This window comes from Phyllostomus hastatus, unplaced genomic scaffold (assembly GCF_019186645.2).
Source record: "Phyllostomus hastatus isolate PE091 unplaced genomic scaffold, TTU_PhHast_1.1 phas_scaffold_46, whole genome shotgun sequence".
Classification (NCBI taxonomy): domain Eukaryota; kingdom Metazoa; phylum Chordata; class Mammalia; order Chiroptera; family Phyllostomidae; genus Phyllostomus; species Phyllostomus hastatus.
In genome coordinates this window covers 5231587-5254900 of record NW_025334032.1, presented here as the reverse complement: position 1 = coordinate 5254900, position 23314 = coordinate 5231587, and the positions used below count along the sequence as shown (strand labels likewise).

The 23314-nt window shown below is 36.9% G+C and overlaps 2 protein-coding genes across 3 annotated transcripts in view; one reads left to right on the top strand and one right to left on the bottom strand.

Annotated features, from left to right (window-relative positions):
* Positions 1-23314, bottom strand: part of UBAC2 (UBA domain containing 2) — a 250542-nt gene that overhangs the window by 103166 nt on the left and 124062 nt on the right. The gene's annotated exons all lie outside the window — the stretch shown is intronic.
* Positions 3474-19893, top strand: LOC123807423 (G-protein coupled receptor 183). Of its 2 annotated transcripts, XM_045821241.1 has the most exons (3): positions 3474-3610; positions 6263-6368; positions 18773-19893. In XM_045821241.1, the coding sequence occupies exon 3, from the start codon at positions 18803-18805 to the stop codon at positions 19874-19876; it is 1074 nt and encodes a 357-aa protein (XP_045677197.1). In that variant the 5' UTR covers positions 3474-3610; positions 6263-6368; positions 18773-18802; the 3' UTR covers positions 19877-19893. The 2 variants fall into 2 exon arrangements, with proteins under 2 accessions (XP_045677197.1, XP_045677196.1); XM_045821240.1 differs by lacking the exon at positions 6263-6368.

Genomic DNA, 23314 nt, shown 5'->3' with positions numbered 1-23314 from the left:
TGTACTCATAATGTACCCATCATTAAATAGGCACATATGTTGAAAGAGTTTTCAAAAACTCACTGAAGCCAAATGCAGCCTCACAACAATGCCAACTGGTAAACTGATATCAATGGGTTCCGAGAACACTCACCTAGCAGGGGAAGAATATATACTACAAGGACCCACCCTCCGGAAGATCACTCCAGTTTTTTGTGTCTCCCCCCATATATGGTGCCCAGGGTGTGTGTATCTGCTCTTCCCCCACTCCTGACCATCTTCACACAGACATTGCATCACTTACTCCCTTCCACTATTTAGGTCTTTTCTGAAACAGCATCTTCTCAGAAAAAGCCTTCCAGACTGCAGTGCCTGACACACCTCACAGCCCCATCTCCACTCAGCATGCTCTATTTCCCTTCCTCCATAGCACCTATAACCAGGCACTATGCTACATGACTTGTTTATTGTCTGTCTCGACTGGCTAGAATGGATGGGATTTTTGTCAGTTTTGTTTGCTACTTTATCCTCACTATCTAGAACTGTGGCTGGCACAGAGTACTTGCTCAATAAACATTTGCTGAATAAATTTCTCTTTAAAATCATTAAACCATACACAATTTGCCTTTTACTTTAAAAAGCTCCTTTCCTTGTTTTATTATTTTTAATAGGATTAAAATACATGGTTTCATATATATATATACTCAGAACATGGCCTGTAGGTTTCTTGGTAATAGCAACTTCATTTTGGTTGCACTTGAGGTCTCTTACCACAGAACATGTTCTTTAAGGTAGTTAAACTATTGAAATTCTTCTGTTTACATTTAGCAATAAAGTGTAAATAGTGATATTACAATAAAAAATCTGAAGCAGAGTTTTGTTTGAAGTTATATTTCAATGTAAACTAAAAAAATATTGATAGGAACTTTAATGACCACAGTTCATGTCTTATATACCAAAGTTTTGAAATTTCTTAGAAGTTATTAATTACTGGGTAGTTTTAAATGATGACTAAATACTAGACCACATACACCCATAACACAAAAGCACACATTTCAGACCATGGTTATATAGGTTGTTTTGTAGAAATTTTCCATTGCTATTTCTATCCACACAGACTTCACAAAATATCATGTAATTAGTCACTGACCAATTCTCTTTTCTTTATTTTATAATAACATCTGTTCTTTATACTGTCAACAATGAATTCAATTTGATATTTTCCATATTGTGAGTAGCTAACTTCTGGAAGCCCTGTCTGGCACAAGAATATGAGACTGAAGTATAGAAAAGAGGAAAACAGGTTATAAAGAATCCATTCATTCTTCCACTAATATTTATTATTTACTATATACTCACAATTATACTCAATAGGACAATAAAATGATAGAAACACTCAGCTCAGGTCACAAATGTCTATCTTACCTTTTATACAAAAAATGACATTGACTTCACTCTTATAATACAACTAAAAAAATCCTAGTAACTTTCAGCAACAATAAAAATAAGGTTTTTGAGCTCATGAAATTATCTTAGTCTAAAACTTCAACAGCACCTTGCAGAAAAATTGCTCAATCACCTCTTCTTTATACACTTAACTACTATAATACCAAAAAGAGGTAATCTAGTTTGCTAGTATATTTACCTAGGTGAGCTTTTCATTGTATAACAATGTTTCACTTAATAAAAACTATTTGAAATATTAAAGACTAAAACATCCCACTAAGATGGCCCTTCAGCAAAATGAAAATCTTCAACAGTGTCTTCTTTAAATATTCTTCAATCCAAATTTTAAAGGAACTAGTTCTAGAATATATTATCATATTTATCCATCAAATCATAAAATCTCTATTTTCCCCTCATAAAATTTTTTTGCACTGAGAATTATTTAGTTCAATGACTTTATTTTATAGACTGTGGGGTGGAAGGCCAAAGTATTACTCTTCTGTTTGACAAGGTTTCTCCACATTATTCAGCATTTTAGAGTTAGGAAGAACCTAATAAGCTTCTAAATGGAATAAAACCACTGAGAGGCTAAAATCACTTGGCTGTTTTTGTTCTTTGTTGTTGTTGGTTTTTAATCATCACCAGAGGACATTTTTTTCATTGCTTTTGGAGAGAGAGGAAGGGAGAGAAAAATATCAGTGTGAAAGAGGAACATTGACTGGTTGTCTCCCAAAAATGTCCAGACCAGAGCCAGATCAGAGATTGAACCCATGACCCAGGCATGTGCCCCAACCAGGAATGGAACCTGCAATCTTTTGGTTATGTGACTAGGCTCCAACCAACTGTGACACACCGACCAGGGCTCGCTTAGCTCTTTTTGACAGACTCTTAAAATAAAAAGGCCTCTGAAGTCACGGAACTACAGATTCTTACCAAATGATTCAATACTCTCTACACCACCTTTCAAAAGAGTTATTCAGTTTATGCAAGCATATAAATAAGAGGCAGCATACTGCATGTTTTTATGGTCCTAAGTTTTGGGAACTAAACTCATATTTTGATTTGAAAGCTGACTTCAGTAGCTTACTTTTATTGACTTTCCTTCTATTCTGTGGAGTTAGGAAGACTGACATATCCAACCTAAATTCCTTCTACAGGGGCGTTCTACATCTCCCAAATGCATGAAAACAATGATAATATCCCTGCCAACCCCAAACATTCTCAGTTTATTCAATCATTTCACCCAAGACCTAGAAACCAGACCCCTCACCTTTCCAGGCATGCTCTAAGCCATCCATGCCCTTTTAAAATGCAGCACCCAAAGCTGACTGGGAATGCCTAGATTGGTCCTGGATGAGTATAAATATCACCTCATTTGTTTTGAGCACTACATTTCTATTAATTTAGCCTACAAGTAAATTGCATTTTGATAGCCATGTTACATTGTTGATTTAAAAGGTCAACTAAAACTAAGGTGAATAGCATATATCTCTTTCATCCTACGTAGAGAGGCTCAATTTAAGCTGCAAAATGTCCCCTTCAACTTTTCCCATCATTCATGTGTCTGTGTAGTCACTGATGCAGTCAAGTTAGCCTCCTGCCTAAAAACATCAACGAATCCCTGTATATGTGCAAAACAGCATCTTTCACCCACTCACCACAGAAACTTTTGTTTCTTTCTCATAAGCTGTTGCTTGAACTACCCACTGTATCAAGTTTCCAGGTAGATAACACTGTCAAGGTTGACATTTGCCCCCCTTGAAACTTAAAAATTCATACTTTAGATACAAAATTGTCAGTAACTATGATTCATCTTTTTTCTAGTTAAGGTCTACTGCTTCAGTCTCTTTCATATACTTTTTTTAATAATTAAATTTTTATAGAAAAATTTAAAAAGTTTCATAGGTATCAGCAATTCATAAATTCCAAGGGGTTTTCAGATAACTACTCAAAAAAATCACTAACAAAAATTTCACTTCCTTTTTTTTAAAAAAAGTTTACATGCGTACAGGAGACTAACTGAACATTATTATGCCCAGTCAGTCACAGGGTGACAGGAAAAAAGTCACCACCATAAAAGGATGTCTGCCTAATCTCTCTTAGAACAACATGCCAAGGTTAACCTACTTCAATTTGGTCAAATCCTGACTGCCACTACACAGAGGCCTGAACAAGTCACTAAGAGGTAAGTACTAGATATTTTGCTTTTTCAACAGTCTTTTGAGTTAAGAAAAACTTTGAAAGTCTACTTAAGATATAAGGTTAAGGGAAAGAATCCATTCAAAAACAAGCTAAACATTTCTAACAAAAATTATATTATTAATATCATTTAGACTCTCTAGCAACGGAAAGTTCTAATCAGCTAGTATTAAGCTAGGTGAAAACAATGGATCAGGCCAGAAACATCTTTGCCAAAAATAGGCTTACTCTGCATTTCTGTGTGAACTCACAATTACAAAGAACAGTATGAAGTATATATTGGCAAATAATTCCAATACTTCAGGATACTTTAATATGAAGAGAAAGGAACAAAATTATTTGAAGATGAGGTATTCCTATAAATATATTATATGTAATAAGTTATTCAGCACAATTTAAAAGAGTTGTAACATTATACTATTTGACCACACATCTATGTACAAAAAGTCTCTTCTATACCTCTATTATGTCTATACTTTTTTTTTTTAAACTGAAGCTGTCCTACTTTGGGCACATCATGGGATGGCAGTTCTTTTTTTTTTTAAATTTTATTTATTTATTTTTAGAGAGGGAAGGGAAGGAGAAAGAGAGAAAGAGAGAGAGAAAGAGAGAGAGAAAGAGAGAGAGAAACATCAATGTGTGGTTGTTGGGGGCCATGGCCTGCAAACTAGGCATGTGCCCTGACTGGGAATCGAACCTGTGATGCCTGGTTCGAAGCCTGTGCTCAATCCACTGAGCTATGCCAGCCAGGGCTATTATGTCTATACTTTTAAAATAAAGCTTTTGATATAAATTGATGTTTTTTAGTTTGTAAAAACAGTTTACCAACTTACCCTCTGTTCAGTGACAATTTGGGCTTCACTATTTCTTAGCCAACCTGAGTATTTCAACTCTAAATATAAACTATTAATTGGATAAGTAAAAAAAAAGTATCTCTGTTGTTTTATATTCAGTTGATGATCAGTAAGACTAAAGATGTCTCTATTTTTTAACTTCTATATGCCTAAAATAATTTACAAAACAATAAATTATTTGCAGTATTTTGCCAATATTTATGTCCATGCTTGGAATGAAGGTAACAGAAACTTTAGGCAAAATGTGAGCTGTGAGGAAACTTCCTCTAAAGGAGGGTGTGGTTTTTCAGTTTTCTGAGGGGTGTCACTCTAAGTACAATATAGTGTAGTGGTTAAGAGCCTGGACTCTGGAGTCAGGCTCAAACCTGGGCTATGTGGCCTTGGGGCAAGTTATCTAACATTTCTTCTATCAGTTGCTTCATTTGTAAAATGGGGAGTAATGATACTGCCAAGTTCCTATAACAATGGCTCTCATACTAACTGCTAGGAAATTGTCTGCAATCACTGTTCTCCCCTCCCTCTGCCCATTAAACTGCCAAAGGATCAATCCAACAGGAAAAATTTCCTCACCCTATCATTTCTGTGAGAATTATTTTTTTGAATTTATCTTCAGGTCTTTATGGAATATTTCACATATACACTGGGTCTACATATGGTTATAAACTTGACTGTGTTTACTGTCTGGATTGCATTCGCTAGCACTGTTTAAGTGCATGTTTTCTCTCTGTGGTTTAATTGTACTTTTTGGGCACAACAATTCAGAGAGCACACCACTCTACAAAGCATCCTCACTCATTTATCAAGTGGCAATAGTTCCTCTTATAAATTAGTTTCAACTGGCTTCTGAGAATTTATCAGTGATATTGTAACATGACCAGTCACTTAATGGAATAAATATTAACTCAGATCACTATATGACTTTTATTCATTTATGTATTCTATAAGCATTTACTAGATACCTATTTTAAGACAGTTCTGAAACACTCTATGGGATAAAAATGTATAAAATAAAGCCATCATCCTTAAAAAGTTTGCATTTAAAGGAGAGTTCACCACCCAGTAAGGGAGTTAACAAATGATACTTTTTTCCCTGCTATGGTTAAAAGCCTGCTGGAGCTGTTAAAAATTTAGAGCTAACCAAGATCCTTGTGGTGTCTTAAAAGCACAAAAAGAAGAATAAAAATATTTTGTTAAATATCAGCAAATACTAAAAAATAGTAATATAAAAATATATTAATAGCATAAAAGCTACCTTGGGTATCCACCATTGGTGGAAACCCAATGGAAATTTCAGTCCAAATGGCTTTAAGAAATATTGTTAAAAATAGTAAGATCTAAAATCTTACTTTAGATAAGATCTAAAATCGATTACAAAACCTTTACTTACTTTTGCTCTGGCTGGTGTGGCTCAGTGGATTAAGTGCAGGCCTTCGAACCAAAGGGTTGCCAGTTCAATTCCCAGTCAGGGAACTTGCCTGGGTTGCAAGCAAAGTCCCCAATTGGGGGCATGTGAGAGGCAACCAATTGATGTATCTCTCACACATCGATGTTTCTCTCACTTTCTCCCTCCCTCCCCCTCTCTCTGAAAATAAAACCTTAAAAAACTTTACTTTAAAATACGCTACAAATTAATGAATTCCTTTATTTAATCAACATATTTCCCTCTCCTCTCCCTTCTAGTTTCCCGAGCCCTCCTTTTCTGTCATGCAGAGAGGTATAAGTTGGTATGTGTTAAAGTTTTGAGATGTTTTCCTCTTTTAATTGTTTTCTACTAACAACATCAGATCATGTTAGAAATGGGAGCTAGGAAGAAAAAGTATTTCACTGAACGTGCTTACTGGAGCCAAACTGCCTGGAATGAATTCTGAGACTTAACAACTATATCTTCAGGCAAGTCACAAATATTTCATTCTTTAAACTGATTTGTGAAAGTTTTGTAAGGATTCATGTGAATATATGTACAGTGCCCAGGGGAGTGCCTGGGACAGCCTGTGCTTAATAGTATTGTTTACTACTATTAATCAAGAGTTTACTATGATAAAGAACCTTTGCTACAGAATCAAGAAAGCCAGGATGTTGCTATGCTAGTCTTTAATGTGCATTTACTGAGCATCATTCACTGGTCAGCTGGAGATATACAAAATTAACAATACAGTCCCCACTCATAGGACTTCACCAAATAGTGGAAGACAGAAAAAAGAAAAAAATCCAACAACAAATATCAACAATATTGATGGTATTACAAAGCATAGTGCCCTAACAAGGGCACCCCACACTGCCTTTGTCTGGGTGCTGGCAAGTGAGCAATAGAGAATAAAATCAGAGAAGCTTCCAGGAGCACCTGATTTTGAACTAAGTCTTGAAGGAAAGTAGGAGCTAAGAATATATGACAGGAGAGGAGGCAGGCATCAAGACAGAAAGAAGAGCATGAGAAACTCAGAGCTGTGAGAGAATAGGGGGCATCAACAGACTGCAAGTAATTTAGTATGGCTGGAGCCAGGACATTTTAAGAGGTAATATGGCAAAGATCCCACTGAAGAGAGAAGCTGAGCCCAATAATAAAGGAAAGTGTGTGTCACAATAGAGAGCTTTCAGTTTGTCTGGAGATCAAGGGGCACCTTTTGAAGCATGTGCAAGAACTGCTATAGTGTCTCCAGAGAGAAATGAGGGTGGCCTGAAGGCAGGCAGAGGGGATGGGAGTAGTAAACAAAGAGGCAGACAAAAAACAGAATAGACACAAATACATGGTGCAGAGGGTGCTGGGTGCAGGGGAGGGTCAGGAGGCTGAAGGCACAGGAAATGCCGACTGACTGGAGGTAGTAGGTGAGGGAGGATACAGCAACCTAGCACTTGTACTGAGGGAGGACTGTGAACAAATGACCTAATTGTGTTTATCTATAAAATAAGGATATTTAATGTTTTTAATTTCTATCAGATAACAGAGACAAAATCCAAAACTTGAAACTCCCTAGAACTTTATTATTTCTAGAAACATTTTGGTCTCAGAGGATAAAGATACAGACTCAGACTTTCATTACAAAGGGCCTTTATATCATGCAGTTAGTTTTCCTGCATATCAGTCAAATCATGCCACAGGGAAACACAGTATTTGTCTTCCTTACACTGAAAGTAGTATTATAGTGGGATTCCTTTCTCTTACAGTTCCTAAACATTATGTCATAGACTTTAAGTCCTTAGTGTTATGACCTCCTTTGTCTTCATCTTTGACCACTTCCATAGCATCCTAGTCAGTACTAAAGTTACCAACAGCCACACAAGGCATAAATAATTGGAGAAAGGTGAAAGAAAAATAGCTGGACTATGTAGAACCCTCAATGTACAGGGAGGGTGTTTTGCCAAATAATTTAAATGTCAGGCACCTTTCACTTTCTCACCAATTTCAATGTACATCTTTATAGAAATTGGAGTTGATCTTCACTGCTTGTCCAATGAGTTCAGGACACTATAGAGGCACAAAGAAACTGCAGACTGGCAAACACCAGTTTTCTGTCTTGAAAAAGTTTCCCATGCACTCCCCTATAAAATGACTGTTTGCAGACATACTAAGAGGTAGTCAGAACCAGACTATGTCATGGAGTGGCAGCACGATCACATTTCCACAGTCCACAGAAAGTGAGCTCCCCAGGGAAGCAGGGAAGCAAGGTCCCCTCAGACAGACTGACCTGGGACAACTGTACTCTGAATATGAACACCCTAGCATGTGTGAGGTTCCATTCTGGGAAACTACAGGCAGCTGCCAATGTGTCACCTTTCTGGACAATATTCTCTATAATCTTTCAAAAAATAAATCTTGGACACAGTCTTAGCTATTAATTTAGGACTCAAAGCTGGTCAGAAAAAAATGATTTAACAGTGTAGGAGGATTTATTTTACTAAGTTAACTGTGGTGTTTACTATTAAAGCAAGTTGAAATTGGCAATCTGACACTGCTAATGAAGACAGTAATAAAGAGGTGGTGCTTGTGCTGGTCCCAGTCTGTCTGCGCCTTGGGTTTCTTTCCCACAATCAGTAATTAATGTTTCCCACCTGCCTATTTTACAAGCAAATGGCACAAACAACTATTCAGGTGATGGTCAATCAACTAAATTTTGACCCAGCAATTTCACTTGTGGGACTATACCCTGAGAATCCTGAAACACCAATTCAAAAGAACCTATGCACCCCAATGTTCACAGCAGCACAATTTACAATAGCCAAGTGCTGGAAGCAACCTAGGTGCCCATTAGTAAATGAATGGATTAAAAAACTATGGTCCATTTATACAATGGAATTCTATGCAGCAGAAAGAAAAAAGGAGCTCCTACTCTTTGCAACAGCATGGATGGCACTAGAGAGCATTATGCTAAATGAAATAAGGCAGGTGGTGAAAGACAAACACCATATAATTTCACCTAGAAGTGAAACCTAATCAACAAAACAAAACAAGAAAAATATAACCAGAGGGGAGATGGAAGGGGATAATGGTGGGGAAAAGAGTTGTCAGGAACAACTATAAAGAACACATGGACAAAACCAAAGGGAGGTAGGACCAAGAGTGGGAGGTGGGGATGGGTGGGGTACAGGGGAATGGGGGGGTGGAAATGGAGACAACTGTACCTGAACAATAAAAAAATGTGGAAAAATAGTGAAAAAAGAATATTATAATAATCTTGCATCCCTGTGATAAACACTATTTGGTAATATTTTTTTTCTTTTTATATATTGCTGAATTCAGTTTGCCAGAGGTGGCAAACACGAGGCCTGAGGACCAAATCCAGCCCTCCACCTTGTTTTATCCAGCCAGCACCTTGTTTTTACATGGTGGCAGTGCCAAGCTCTTGCTTAACTGTTAAGGAATAGCTACCTTTATACAGTCCTAGAATTATATTTGGCCATTTGAAGGCAACCACAAGGCTGATGTGGCCCCCCTGTGAAAATGAGTTTGACACCTCTGCAGTTTGCTAAGATTTTATTAAGGATTTTTTCTTCCATGTTCACAAGGGATTTCAGTCTGTAGTGGGTTTTTTTTTCCTTTTAATTTGTCAAGTTTGATAATGCTGATCTAATAGAATGTGTTAAGAAGTTTTAAAAAATTACTTAAAAAATCATCGGTCGAGTGCTAAACCCCAGCATGTGTGACACTGGACCAAACTCCAATGTCCCTGTTTGCACAGCTTCAAGAACAAGGAGGGTCTTTAAAGTAATTGACAGATACTTATAAAACTAGGTATCTGGAAAAAAAATTTTTTTTTCTTCTGTGAAGTATGTTTGTCCTCAAGGGCACTAAATAGCCTCAGCCTGCTGTCCTAATACATCTCTGCTGGTCTATTTCCTCACTAAACAGAATCCTTGTTATTCCAATTAACCCCCAGCCTTCGTTAGCACCCCCAATCCTCCCCCTTTCCCAGTGATCTGAACATTCCTCACTCCAGAAAATTTCCCTCAATCTTATCTCTAAAATAGTCAAAGGATAGTTTATCAACAGAAATTAGAAAAAGAATTGCATCATTCATCATTTAACAATATTCAAATATAATTCATATACATGTCCACATTTCTGTGGCTCTTATGGTTGTTTTTCAAAGTGTGCTCCTGAACTTCCTCTTTGGTACATGCCACTGTGGACACTGAGTCAGATCATCTTGATGCGTAAACATGGTCTTCAGCAGACTTCATCTTATAGAGAAGTCACTTCCTATTAATTATCATTTCAGCATGACTTGACACATTCAGTTCATTGCTAAGGACTGAATTTAAACAAAATCATTAGAAGTTTAACAGTTTTTCATTTAAGGTTGGTGATGATTAAGGGAATAAATATTGGAGGTAAACATAACTTTTCAGGAATTCAATTTCATATTTTCCAAATTGACAGAAAAATCCTTTCATGTATTTGACTATTGTTATTCCATTCTTATATCAGTCAATTCTAATTTATTATCATCGTTTCTCAGAGATTATTTTCTATGTTCCTTTAATCATCTCAGAATTCAGGATTACTTTCTTGAACCTTGATTTATTCCATTCTTTTATTCACCAATAATTGTTTTCAGTGCCCTCCATTTGCTAGGTCCTGGAAACACAGAAATGGTATCTTAATATCCGAGGGCCTAAAACAGAAGGCTGAATGTATGATATTCAGAATGTGCTGTTATCTGTGTTATCTCAATATTCTCTGCTGTGGTTTCTTCTCACACATACCAGGGTTCTGCTTGCTCTTTTCATTACAGTGCTCCTTTATCAACCTTTGGATTGTAAATCTCTCTTTTAATTATTCCTCTCTTAATCATAACAAATTTTTTTTGTTTCTGTAATTTATTTACTTTTGAATATATATTTAAATATTTATTTATTTGAGAGAGGGGGAGGGAGGAGGGAGAGCAAGAGAGAAAGAGAAACATGGATGTGAAAGAGAAAAATTGATGGGTTGCCTCTCACACATGCCCAGACCTTGGACTGAACCCAAAACCCTGACATGTGCTCCAACCTGGAATCAAACCGGCTACCTTTTGCTTTGCCAGACTATGCTCAACCAACTGAGCCTACCAGTCAGGGCTGAATATAAGCGTATTTGCAGTATTTCATATTTCATAATTATTAGACAGTGGCTTCTGACATGTTACTTAGGATTGATATACTGAGTTGTACTGGAAAGTACTATGGCTTGTCATTTTATTGCATAGAGAAAATCACAGTGTATTCTAAATATGTATTCCTTAGAATACTTGTGTGTATGAAAATTACAATTTCCTCATAGTGCTTTGGAATAAAAAAATATGCGTGATCCCTAAGCTATCCTTAATTCCCTACACCCTGAAGGATATAACAAGCACTGAGAACTTTGCCCTGAAGGCACAGATAGTAATTGGGCTGCATGAAATGTGGGTCCTTGTTCAGGGTCCACCAGAGGACCACCTTTTTTTCCTCCTGAAATTGAAATACCTGGTAGCTACTCTGGCAACCATCTATGGCAGTTATCTTACCATTTTTGTTAATAAGCAAAGGAGACTATCTCAGTGTTGTCTCTGTAATACAATATTAACCCTTCAAATTTACTATTATCTTAACATGCATAAAACAGCGACTTACTCCACAGTTAAATATCCTCTGGAGTATTTTTACTTATGTTTTTGTAGGTAGGTCTGTGTATGTTTTTCTCTAAAATTGAGTTTATTACTAACAGAGTAGTTAACATTTCCTAAGACATTATCATCTCATTTTTGCATAACCGGACATGTTGACATGAACTGACAAGTTGTTCTCTACCCACAGAAAGGAAAAAGTGAAAGGCACTCCCAAACTCATTTATTAGCTGTTAAGAAAATTGTCTAAGTTCTCATGTAATTGGTACTCTGGAAATGTTTATCCTGGACACCACCGTGAAGCCTTTTTGTAATTTTTCACAGGGTTCACATATAAACCTTCTGCAATCCCAATTTACTTTCTTGGAAATTATTTTCTTAGCTTTTACTTGTGGCAGACACAAAATAAACCTTAAATATATTCAAAGATTTAATAAGTGCTAGAATACCAGCTTTTAGTGTTTGCTTTAAGATAAAACTGTAGCATTAATAATAAACATAGATATTATCAAGAACTAAAGGAATATGCTAAAGTTGTTAACAAATGGAACCTTTGACAGTTTACTAAATATCCAAATGAACATATTTCAAAAGTTTCTTCTTTACCTAAGGTCATTTCCAAGCCATGACATTTACATGACCAATTTGTGCAAGTGCCTTTCTTTGACTGACAAAGGACTAGGGTGGGCAAGTAGTAAGAGGCCTCTCAACAGTCTTTTCTTCAGGGTTTTATAACGTGGTGTCCACAGGTCTGCTTTCCCATTTGAGAAGGCACCTCAGGTATAAGTGGAAACCCTGTTGTCCTTAGGAAGAATTGTTCCCCTGCTCTGGAGAAGGAGGACCACGTTGTCCCAGGCTATTTATTTACAGGTAAAGATAGCATGAAAGCCTAGGCCACTTTGAAAGCACAAACTCTCAGCATTTCATGGGCAATATGAACTAGCTGTATCTTCCAAGGATTGGAAAGAGTAGGAGACTTGAAGCTAGGTCATCAGAGAAAGATTCAGAATTACCTTAAACCTCTCTGACACTCAGTTTCCTCATATGGCAAATAGGTAGGTAACAGCAATACTTAGCTTTCAGAGTTGTTATGAGGGTTCTTTGAGACATGACTTAAAAGTAGGCACCTAGCAAAAACTTATGCATAAAAAGTTGAATTAGAATTTTTTTCCTCAGATTAAAAAGTATATTTACCTATTTACTTATTTCACAGTCAATTCATATTCAATGTTAAAAATTTAGACTACATAAATAAAACAAAAATCACTGTACAAAATTATGTTTCAGCATGTATATCCATGCATGTGTGTGTATGTATATGTACAGTGCTTTTCCTACCCCAAAAGTGGTATTTTGTGTAATGTTTCCTTACTTAACATTATTCCACGTCAAGTAATAGGCATTGCAATACACTGCCATTTTCAATGGCTCCATAATGATGGACATTTAATTTGATTGCATATTTTCACCTCAATAATTAACATGGTGTTAAACATGCTTTACCTTAGAAAGTCCTGAAACTACTGCCATTTCTGGCTCTACTGGATGCTATGTTTCATTCAGGGAAGAGGTTGGACACACATTTACAACCTGGCAAGCAATGGCACATTCTTCTCTGATTCTTACATTAGTAGCAACTTTCTTAATCTCTACAATAATAATTATCCACATGGAGTATTATCAGATGCCATGGTGTATTTTTCCACATTATGTATTTTAAAGGCATTTTCTATGAAACTGCCTGGAAATACTTCTCAAAATAAAATATATCCATTGAAATTTTCAGGAAAAAAATTTATCATAGAAAGAAGAAAAATAAAAGCAGCTCTTGATGCTGTTTCTAAGATGTAGCCTTTGCCTGGATTTTCATCTTCCCCTCACGTCTAGTCTTAGTTCTTGAAAAGTTACTTCTCATATGAACTGGATAAAGTTTTTTTCCGACATCTATTCCACAATTGCAATTCCCATGATCTCCTTTTCAAAATCACTTCATTCCTTTTCTGTACAAAACATAAAAGTCCATATTTATTGTTTTTTTGTTTTATTTTCTATTTCAGTAATTTCTGCAATTATTTTTATTTGCGTTTAACTTCTTTGGCCAAACTGTTTTTTCTAGCTTCTTAGGCTATACATTTAACTTACCTATTTCAATCTTTTAAAAAATAAATGCACTCAAGTCTTTGTATCCATCTTCAATGAACTCTTTAGCCACATTCTTTAGTTTTGGCAGGTACCAATTTTGTCATTTAGTTCTAAGCACTTCAAAATTTGCATTGTGATTTCTTGTCTAGGAAGCTCTTTTACTTTGCCTTTAATTTTAAATAACCTTGCTGGGTAGAGTAGTCTTGCTTGCATGTCCTTGCTTTTCATTACTTTGGATCCGTCATGCTACTCCCTTCCGGCCTGAAATGTTTCTGTTAAGAAATCAGCTGACATTCTCATGAGAACTACCTTGTAGGTAACTGTCTCTCTTGCTGCCTTTATAAGTCTCTTTGTCTTTAAACATTGACATTTTAATTATGATGTATCTAGGTGTGGGCCTCTTTGGGTTCATCTTGATGGGACACGGCCCTTCCTAAACATTTGTGACTTTTTCCTTCACCAGATTAGGGAAGTTTTCTGCCATTATTTCTTCAAACATTTCTCTACCCCTTGCTCACTTTCTTCTCCTTTTGGTACCGCTATTATGCAGATGTTGTTACATTTCATGTTGTTCCAAATTTCCCTTACACTATGTTCATTCTTTTTCTGCTCTGATTGGGTGTTTTTTTTCCCTACCTGCCTTCCAAATTGTTGATACAATCTTTTGCTTCAGCCAGCCTATGGTTTATTCCTTCCAGTATATTCTTATCAGATACATTATTCTTCATTTCCAACTGGTCTTTTTTCATTATTTCTATGCTTCTTTCATGCTGTTGTAGCTCTTACTAAGTTCCTTGAACATCCTGGTAACATTACTTTGAATTCTGTATCTGATAAATTGCCAGCCTCCATTTCATTTAGCGCTTTTTCTGGAGATTCCTCCTGTTCTTTCATTTGGGGCCTATTTCTTCGTATCCCCATTTTTGTTGTCTCTGTGCTTGTTTCTACATATTAAGTAGATCTTCTATGATTCCCAGTCTTCATGGGAGTGGCTTTATGTAGTAGATGTCCTGTGGGACCCAGTGGTGCTGGCTCTTTGACCTCCTGAGCTGGGTGCTCTAAGAACATCCCTTGTTTGGGTTTTGTGGGCCCTGCTATTGTAATTGAGTCTTCACTGCTGTTGGCCCACCTGATGAACCCTCAGGCAGGCTGACTGTGAGATTATCATACCAGCTGCTGTTTGTATCCTGGTACAAAAAAGGAAAAGAAGAAAAAAAGGAAAAAGAGGGAAAAAAGAAAAATGGAAAAAATATATATAATAAATAATAGTGTATGTAAAAACATATATAAATAAAAAATAAAATTAAAAAATCTAAAAAGGAAATAAATTAAAATGAAAAATGAAAAAATAAACAGAAATAAGAAAATGCAAATAAAAAATAAGAAAAGAAAGAACAGAAAATGGAAAGGAAAATAAAAAATATATAGAAGAGAGAAGCAAAAATATTTAAAAAAGAGAAAAATGAAATTCTCTGCACAGTTTGGTGCCTTTGGCTATACTATTTTTGAAGTTTATTGGATCCTGCTCCATTATTGTCTGGTGCTGGCCTCTTGGTACGTTTGTTCTGGGCTCCTAGGGAGGGGCTCTGATTTAGGCCAATGTCAGATGCACTGTCCTATCCATGCCTTGCTCTGAGCAACCTGCTTGAAGCTACCAGTGATCCACAGTTTGTGAATCACTGCCTCTGCTGGACCCAGATGCACCTGGGAAAGACCAGGCTGCTCTCCAAGGCTGGATTTCAAGAACACTGGGCCTAGGGCTGGGTTTCAAGAACACTGGGCCGCATACCCCCCAAGGCACCCTGAGTTCTGCCCCATCTGCCAGGCTTTAGGTTTAGTCACCAAGAGAGGCTCTGGCAGAGTGGAGAGGATGGAACTAATGGGTTTCTGATGAGTGAGAGGTGCTATTCAGGCATCAGCAAAGGTGGTGGGTGTCGCCCTCACCCCAGAGCCACTGAGTCTGTCCTGGATTTTGCACTGACTTTGGCAGGGTAGAGCCCCAGTATTCAGATGGGTGGGGACTCTGGAGCCCATGGGTTAGGTCTGCCAGAAGCCAGAAGGGTGTTTCTGTGGGATCTCCCATGACAGGTATAGCACCAATCAGGTTCATAGAGAAGTGGGGAGAATAACCCCTCCCTACAGCCACTCACTAATCCCCACCCCCTACCCCCATCTTCCCAGACTCCAATGACTGTCCCAGCCTACGCCTATGCTGCTAGTTTCTCAGGTGAGGCAAGAACAATTCCTAAGGGTGAGGTAATTGCCTTCCTCCAGTTTATCCCAATGGAAAAGGGGCTGCTCCACTCAGAAAAGATGAATGACTCATCACCAGAATATTGGTGACTATACTCCCAAGTCTGTCCCCAGTATCAAACACCCCAGACTCCCTTCAGGAAACTCCAGTCCAGACCACACTCCCTCTGCTAACCACCAGGGTGAGTGGCTGCAAATGCAGTTTTGTATGTTGTCCCTTTAAGAGGATGCCTGTGCTTCTAGCAGACTCTGCCTTTCCTTGGTGGACAAAACACCTTCCCCCCTTGTTTTTACTGCAATGCTGTGTGGGCATCTCTTCCTGGTTCTGGTGCTCTGTGCTGGGGAACCCATGCTGTGGTTTGGGCTTTGTTCCCCTCAGGGGGAACCTCCCACAGCTGCCAAGGGAGTAAGTCCATCCTTTCTCTACAGTGCCTTTCCTATCAGTTTCAGAATGGCTTCTTTGACAGCTCCTTGGTTCTAAATCTACTCTTCAGCCAGTCTTCAGCTGGTCATTCAGGGTCATTTTCCTTAATTTAGTTGAATTTCCAGTTTGGTTCTGGGAGGAGGTGAATGCAAGATCCACCTACTCTACCACCATCTTGAAAAACCCACACTGATTTCTTAACCCATGCATTCCTTAGAAATAAATTTTTATATTCCAAATTTATCCTTTATCTTTTTATTGCTGATTTATAATTTAGTTGCACTGTAGTCAAAGGAAATGTGAACTATGAGATGATGATTTTCTGAAAGTTCTGAGGTATCTCTGATGACCATGTAACATAGTCAAATTTGCAAATAATGGTCACGTGCCTTTAATACAAATTCTGTTAGCTTTTAAGTCATATGGGTAAATCTAAGTCTTGAATCTCTATTTTAATTGTCATATTCTAATAAAAATGTGTTAAAGTCTACCATTATGGTTATAGAGTTGCCAATTTCTCCTTCAAATTCTGTCATATTTTGTTGCTACATGCACAATTGTGGTTTTTATGCTCCTTGTAAACTATCCTTTTAACTTATATAATAACATTCTTTATCCCTATTAATATTGAATGTGCCTTAAATTCTACTTTTTTCTGATGTTAATATTGCTACTCTAGCTTTCCAGCTTGGGATTTGTCTGGTATCTGGAGCTTTTATTTTCAACCTTTCTGAATCACTTCATTATATTTCTTCTAAAAAGCATAGAGCTGGATTTTTAAAAAATCCAAACTGATAGTCTCTTTCAATAGGTAAGTTCAATCCATTTAAATTTGCTGTGACATATTTCTACCCTCTTATTTTGTGTTTTCTATTTACCATCTTCATTCTATCCTTTTCCCCCCCATAATCTCCCTTCCTGTATTCTCTTGATTAATAATAGTTCTACTTTCACTTTTGTTCCCTTTTAGTTTAAGTTGTATTTTCATATTTTAATAATTAACCTATTGACACTGTACATAATGGATACCTGTAACATTAGTGCAATCCTCTGATAACCCTTGTCTGTTAGCATCACTGTTTTAAGATTGTTAACACTAAGGTAGCAGAGATTCAATTCATTTAATACAGCAGTCAGAAAAACAGATTTGCACTTGGTGCCTTGACATGGCTAGAGATAGTCCTTTTCCTCTAACACGCAGTACCATCCTCACTAGGTATATAGAATATTTCCCTGACTTAGGTGACTTACAGATGAGATATGTGCACATCTATAGTCCTATCAGAAAATTATTTTTCATCTAAAAATAACTTCATAGGACTTATTGCTCTGTTCTTCTGTAGTTTTATCAAAGTTCAGCTATATTTATATATGAAGTTTTATTGTAGGAGTTTTTGGCTTTTCAACTTAGGGCTTGAAATTTCATCCTAACATTATTATAACAAAAAAAGAGTTGGAAATAATCCAAATGCTCATCAAGGGAATAGCTAGGCAAATGTACTGTAGAATACCTATCAAATATCTTCATAAGATCTACATATATGACAGATCATGTATGTATGTATGTATGTATGTATATTATACTGTTTCATGAACATGTTAACTGAGTACAGCAGAACACAAAATACCACATTGTAATGATTGCTACTATGTGTGAATGGAAGAATGTATATACTGCATGCATCAATGGAGTATCTGAGGAATGACAGTTTAAAATTAATTTGAAAATTTTCCCTTAGAGTAAGTTTTCTCTTTCTTTTTTTCCTTTTTTGTCATTTTTCTCATGGTTGTAGTGGTCATCATTGCCATCTTTTTTTTTCTTTTAAGTAAACCTACCTTTCAGTTCCTAACAAGGCCTTGGCTTATTTCCCATACTTTTTAGGTTAACACAAATCAGATCACTGTGGTAAGTTCATATTTCACTACATACATGTGTGACTGATTTCATTTCCTGGCAGTGATACGCGTCTGGGAAAAGTTAAGTCTAACTGAAATTCAATTTAAAAGCAAGGTTTTATACTCTGAAATGTGGGATGCTTTATTTGATTTCATTTTTCACCAGACAATGATTCAAAAAGGAAGGCCAAAGTTCTGCCTAAAATGTTAGTGCATTCCCTCTTGTAACAAAAAAAAAAAAAACAAACAAAAAAATTTGTTCTAGCTCCTCTGGTTCTAGCTCCTTTGTCAGGGCTTTGCCAAAATTGTCAAATTGTGAGAATAAAAACATGATTTTCTTCTGTTCTTCCTGTTATTATATATGTATTACATATTACATATCATAGATTTTTAAAAAGTATATAAATCTTAAAAATTTTTCAATTAGATCCATACAAGGTAGTTTATACTGATTTAAATCTGCTTTTAACTAGATTTACCCTTCTTCCTTTTTTTAGAGACACGTGAACACCACTGACGGATATAAAATGGACAACAATTTTACCACACCCTCTACAGCCCCTCAAGAAAGTGACTGTGATCTCTATGCACACCATGACACAGCCAGGATATTAATGCCTCTGCATTACAGCATTGTCTTCATAATTGGGCTTGTGGGAAACTTATTAGCCTTGGTTGTCATTATTCAAAACAGGAAGAAAATCAACTCTACCACACTATATTCAACAAATCTGGTAATTTCTGATATACTCTTTACCACCGCTTTGCCTACGCGGATAGCCTACTATGCATTGGGCTTTGACTGGAGAATCGGTGAGGCCTTGTGCAGGGTAACTGCTCTTGTATTTTACATCAATACATATGCAGGGGTGAACTTCATGACCTGCCTGAGCATAGACCGGTTCTTTGCTGTGGTGCACCCTCTACGATACAACAAGATGAAAAGAATTGAACATGCAAAGTGCATTTGTATATTTGTCTGGATTCTAGTATTTGCTCAAACACTCCCATTACTCATAAAATCTATGTCAAAGCAGGAAAATGAAAGGACTACATGCATGGAATACCCAAACTTTGAAGAAACAAAATCTCTTCCCTGGATTCTGCTCGGTGCATGTTTCATAGGATATGTGCTTCCACTCATGATTATTCTCATCTGCTATTCTCAAATCTGTTGCAAACTCTTTAAAACTGCCAAACAAAACCCACTAGCTGAGAAATCCGGTGTAAACAAAAAGGCTCTCAATACAATTATTCTTATAATTGTTGTGTTTATTCTCTGTTTCACACCTTATCATGTAGCAATTATTCAGCACATGATTAAGAAGCTTCGTTTTCCTAATTTCCTGGAATGTAGCCAAAGACATTCATTCCAGATTTCTCTGCACTTCACAGTATGCCTGATGAACTTTAACTGCTGCATGGACCCTTTTATATATTTCTTTGCATGTAAAGGTTATAAGAGAAAGGTTATGAAGATGCTGAAACGTCAAGTCAGTGTATCAATTTCCAGTGCTGTGAAGTCAGCCCCTGAAGAAAACTCACGTGAAATGACAGAAACTCAAATAATGTTACATTCCAAGTCTTTAAGTGAAAAATAAAAAGAAATTAAATCTTGGATGTATAGCAAAGTAAACTGTATGACAAACTTTGAAGGACTTTTCTTATAAAGCAAAACTATTCTTCAACTTTCAATTAGAACTCTTAAATTCTTTTCAATGGGCACTATATTTCCCTTCCCATCTCCAACTTGGAAGTAACCTGATAAATACGTATTTTTTATACTCAGGATAATAATATAAAGCAAAATTCTAATTTTTAAACAAAAGATTATACCAAAAGGGAGACTATATTAATAACTTAGTATAGAAAGAATAGTTTTGTGTTAATGAAAAATTTCATCATTCACATTTGCTGCCAGCAATCTGTCAAAATAAAAAAGACAGTTAAGATTGTATATAGTCAGTGTAAAAATGTTAATATCATAACATATTTCTTTTTTTGATAATGTATTTCTTCAACCCATTTTTTTTCACTCTTAGACTTTATTTCCTCAATAACACAACCTTTTTGTTTTGTTTTGTTCTGGGTCACAAAATTTTGTTTCAAAGAATTCTTTTGGAATAAACAACAGGATTCTACAAAATTGAGTATGTCCTTCAATGCTCATTGTCAACTATCAGCAAAAGTTACAAGGAGACTATAATTTAGTGGTGGGCTTGGAAAGCAACATTATAGTATATGATGACAGTGACAGAGGCAATGAAAGCACTGAGCTCTTCCTCCAAACTGCCAGCATAGTAAGGGCCACTGCTTAGGAATATAACGAGGGCTCTACATGTAGGTACCCATATGGAAGAGGGGCCACTTGCTAAATGCTTCTCGGGAATAAAAAATATATACAAATAGCCCTGGGTGGTGTAACTCAGTGGATTGAGTGCCGGTCTATGAACAAAAGGGTCACCGATTGGATTCCCAGTCAGGGCATATACCTGGGTTAAGAGCCAGGTATCCAGCAGGGCGTGAGAAAGAGGCAACCACACACTGATGGTTCTCTGTCTTTCACCATCCCTTTCCCTCTCTAGAAGTAAATAAATAAAATCTTTAAAAACATATACTTGGTTTTTCTTGGGTCTCTATGGAATCACTTCTTTTATTTTTTCTTTTTTTTTAATTCACGGGTTGGTAGTATCCTGTACCTTTCAATGGTTTGGGTTACCAGAAAGGATAGGAAGGATAAACAGCAAGTGGTATAGTTGCTGCTTGCCTAAAAAAGATAGGGAGTAAAATGCAAAATTATAAACTTAAGAGTTCCCAGGATTCTTACAACATTATATATGTGCACAAATGAGTACCTTAGTATGAGTAGTATGACTATTACAAGTATCTACCAGCTAAATTTTACTCAACCCTGAAATACCCTAATATAGTATCTGTTAGCAATGATACCAATTTTGATAATAGAACATAAAGAAATGAAATGCTGTATCCTAAGTCATCCTTGAAATTTTTATTAGGCTTTATAGCCTGGAAATATTTTGTTTTAAATTCCTATTCATTTTCAACTTTTATCCTGTAAGAAAATTATCTTAATGGTTGATTCAATGACATTTACTGAGTACTTTCAGACTTGGATTGTGTTAACTTCACAAAAAGCTCCCTGACATTAAAGCTACTGACAAAAATAGGTACTGATTTTTTAAACACCTGCAGAGGTGCCCAACCTTTAGGCATCTCTGAGCCACACTGGAAGAAGAGTTGTCTTAGACCACACAGTAAATACACTGCAACACGTAATCACAAAAAAATCTCTTATTGTTTTGAGTAAATTTACAATTTTGTGTTGGGCCACATTCACAGGAGGGCCACATTCAGCCTATGGGCCACAGGTTGGACACCCTTGCTTTATGGAGACCAGTGAGACCACATGGATGCAGATCAGAATTGTAGGGCCTTTCCTTCATCTATAAACCTTTCCCAAGGGAAGAAGAAGAGAGGACAAAACATTAAATTTCATGCATGCAGTGAATTTTTTTTAAAAATATATTTTATTATGTTATTACAGTTGTCCCATTACCCCCCCTTATCCCCTTCCACCCTGCACACCCTCTCCCACCCACATCCCCCACCTTAGTTCATGTCCATGTGTCATAAATTCTTTAGCTTCTACATTTTCTATACTATTCTTGCCCTCCCCCTGTCTATTTTCCACCTACCATCTATGCTACTTATTATCTGTACCTTTTCCCCCTCTCTCCTCCTCCCACTCCCCTGCTGCTAACCTTCCATGTGATCTCCATTTCTGTGGTTCTGTTCCTGTTCTAGTTGATTGCTTAGTTTGTTTTTTGTTTTTGTTTTAGGTGTGATTGTTAATAATTGTGAAGTTTGCTGTCATTTCACTATACATGTTTTTTTATCTTCATTTTCTTATATAGTCCCTTTAACATTTCATAAACTAAGGGCTTGGTGATGATGAACTCCGTTAACTTGACCTTATCTGAGAAGCATTTTATCTGCCCTTCCATTCTAAATGAAAGCTTTGATGGATAGAGCAATCTGGGATGTAGGTCCTTGCCCTTCATGACTTGGAATACTTCTTTCCAGCCCCTTCTTGCCTGTAAGGTCTCTTTTGAGAAAGCAGCTGACAATCCGACGGGAACTCCTTTGTAGGTTACTGTCTCCTTATCTATTGCTGGTTCTAGGATTCTCTTGTCCATTTTAATCTTGAGTAATGTCATTATGATGTGCCTTGGTATGTTCCTCCTTGGGTCGAACTTCTTTGGGATCCTCTGAGCTTCCTGGACTTCTTGGAAGTCTATTTCCTTTGCCAGACTGGGGAAGTACTCCTTCATTATTTGTTCAAATAACTTTTCCACTTGTTGCTCTTCCTCTTCCCCTTTTGGTACCTCTATGATTTGGATATTGGAACATTTAAAGATGGCCTGGAGGTTCCTAAGCCTGTCCTCATTTTTTTGAATTCTTGTGTCTTTATTATTTTCTTTTTGGTTGTTTCTTCCTTCTGGTTCACTCCATTTATTTGAGTCCCAGTTTCCTTCCCATCATTGTTGGTTCCCTGTGCATTTCCCTTTATTTCACTTAGTGTAGCCTTCATTTTTCCATCTAATATATGACCAAAATCAACCAATTCTGTGAGCATCCTGATCACCAGTGCTTTGAACTGTGCATCAGATAGGTTGGCTATCTCTTCGTTGCTTAGTTGTATTTGTTTTGAAGCTTTGATATGCTCTTCCATTGGGCCATTTTTTTTTTAAGTCTCGACACACCTGTTATGTAGTGAGGGGCAAGCCTTAGGTATTTACCAGGGTGGGGCAACCCATGTTGCTATGTTGTGACATGATTTGTGGGGGAGGGGTTCGAGAGGAAACAATGGCACTTGCTCCACTCTCTGCTGGATTTCAGTCCCTTCTACCACTTCCACCAAGCAAACTGGGCCCTTCTGGTGCTGATTCCCGGGGCGGGGCGGGGGGTGGGGGGGCGGTTGTGTACATTCTAAGACCTTGTGGGTCTCTCCAACGAAT

Excerpts from the sequence above, each read along its gene's own strand:
- LOC123807423 (XM_045821240.1), top strand. The coding sequence starts at position 18,803 with ATGGACAACAATTTTACCACACCCTCTACAGCCCCTCAAGAAAGTGAC.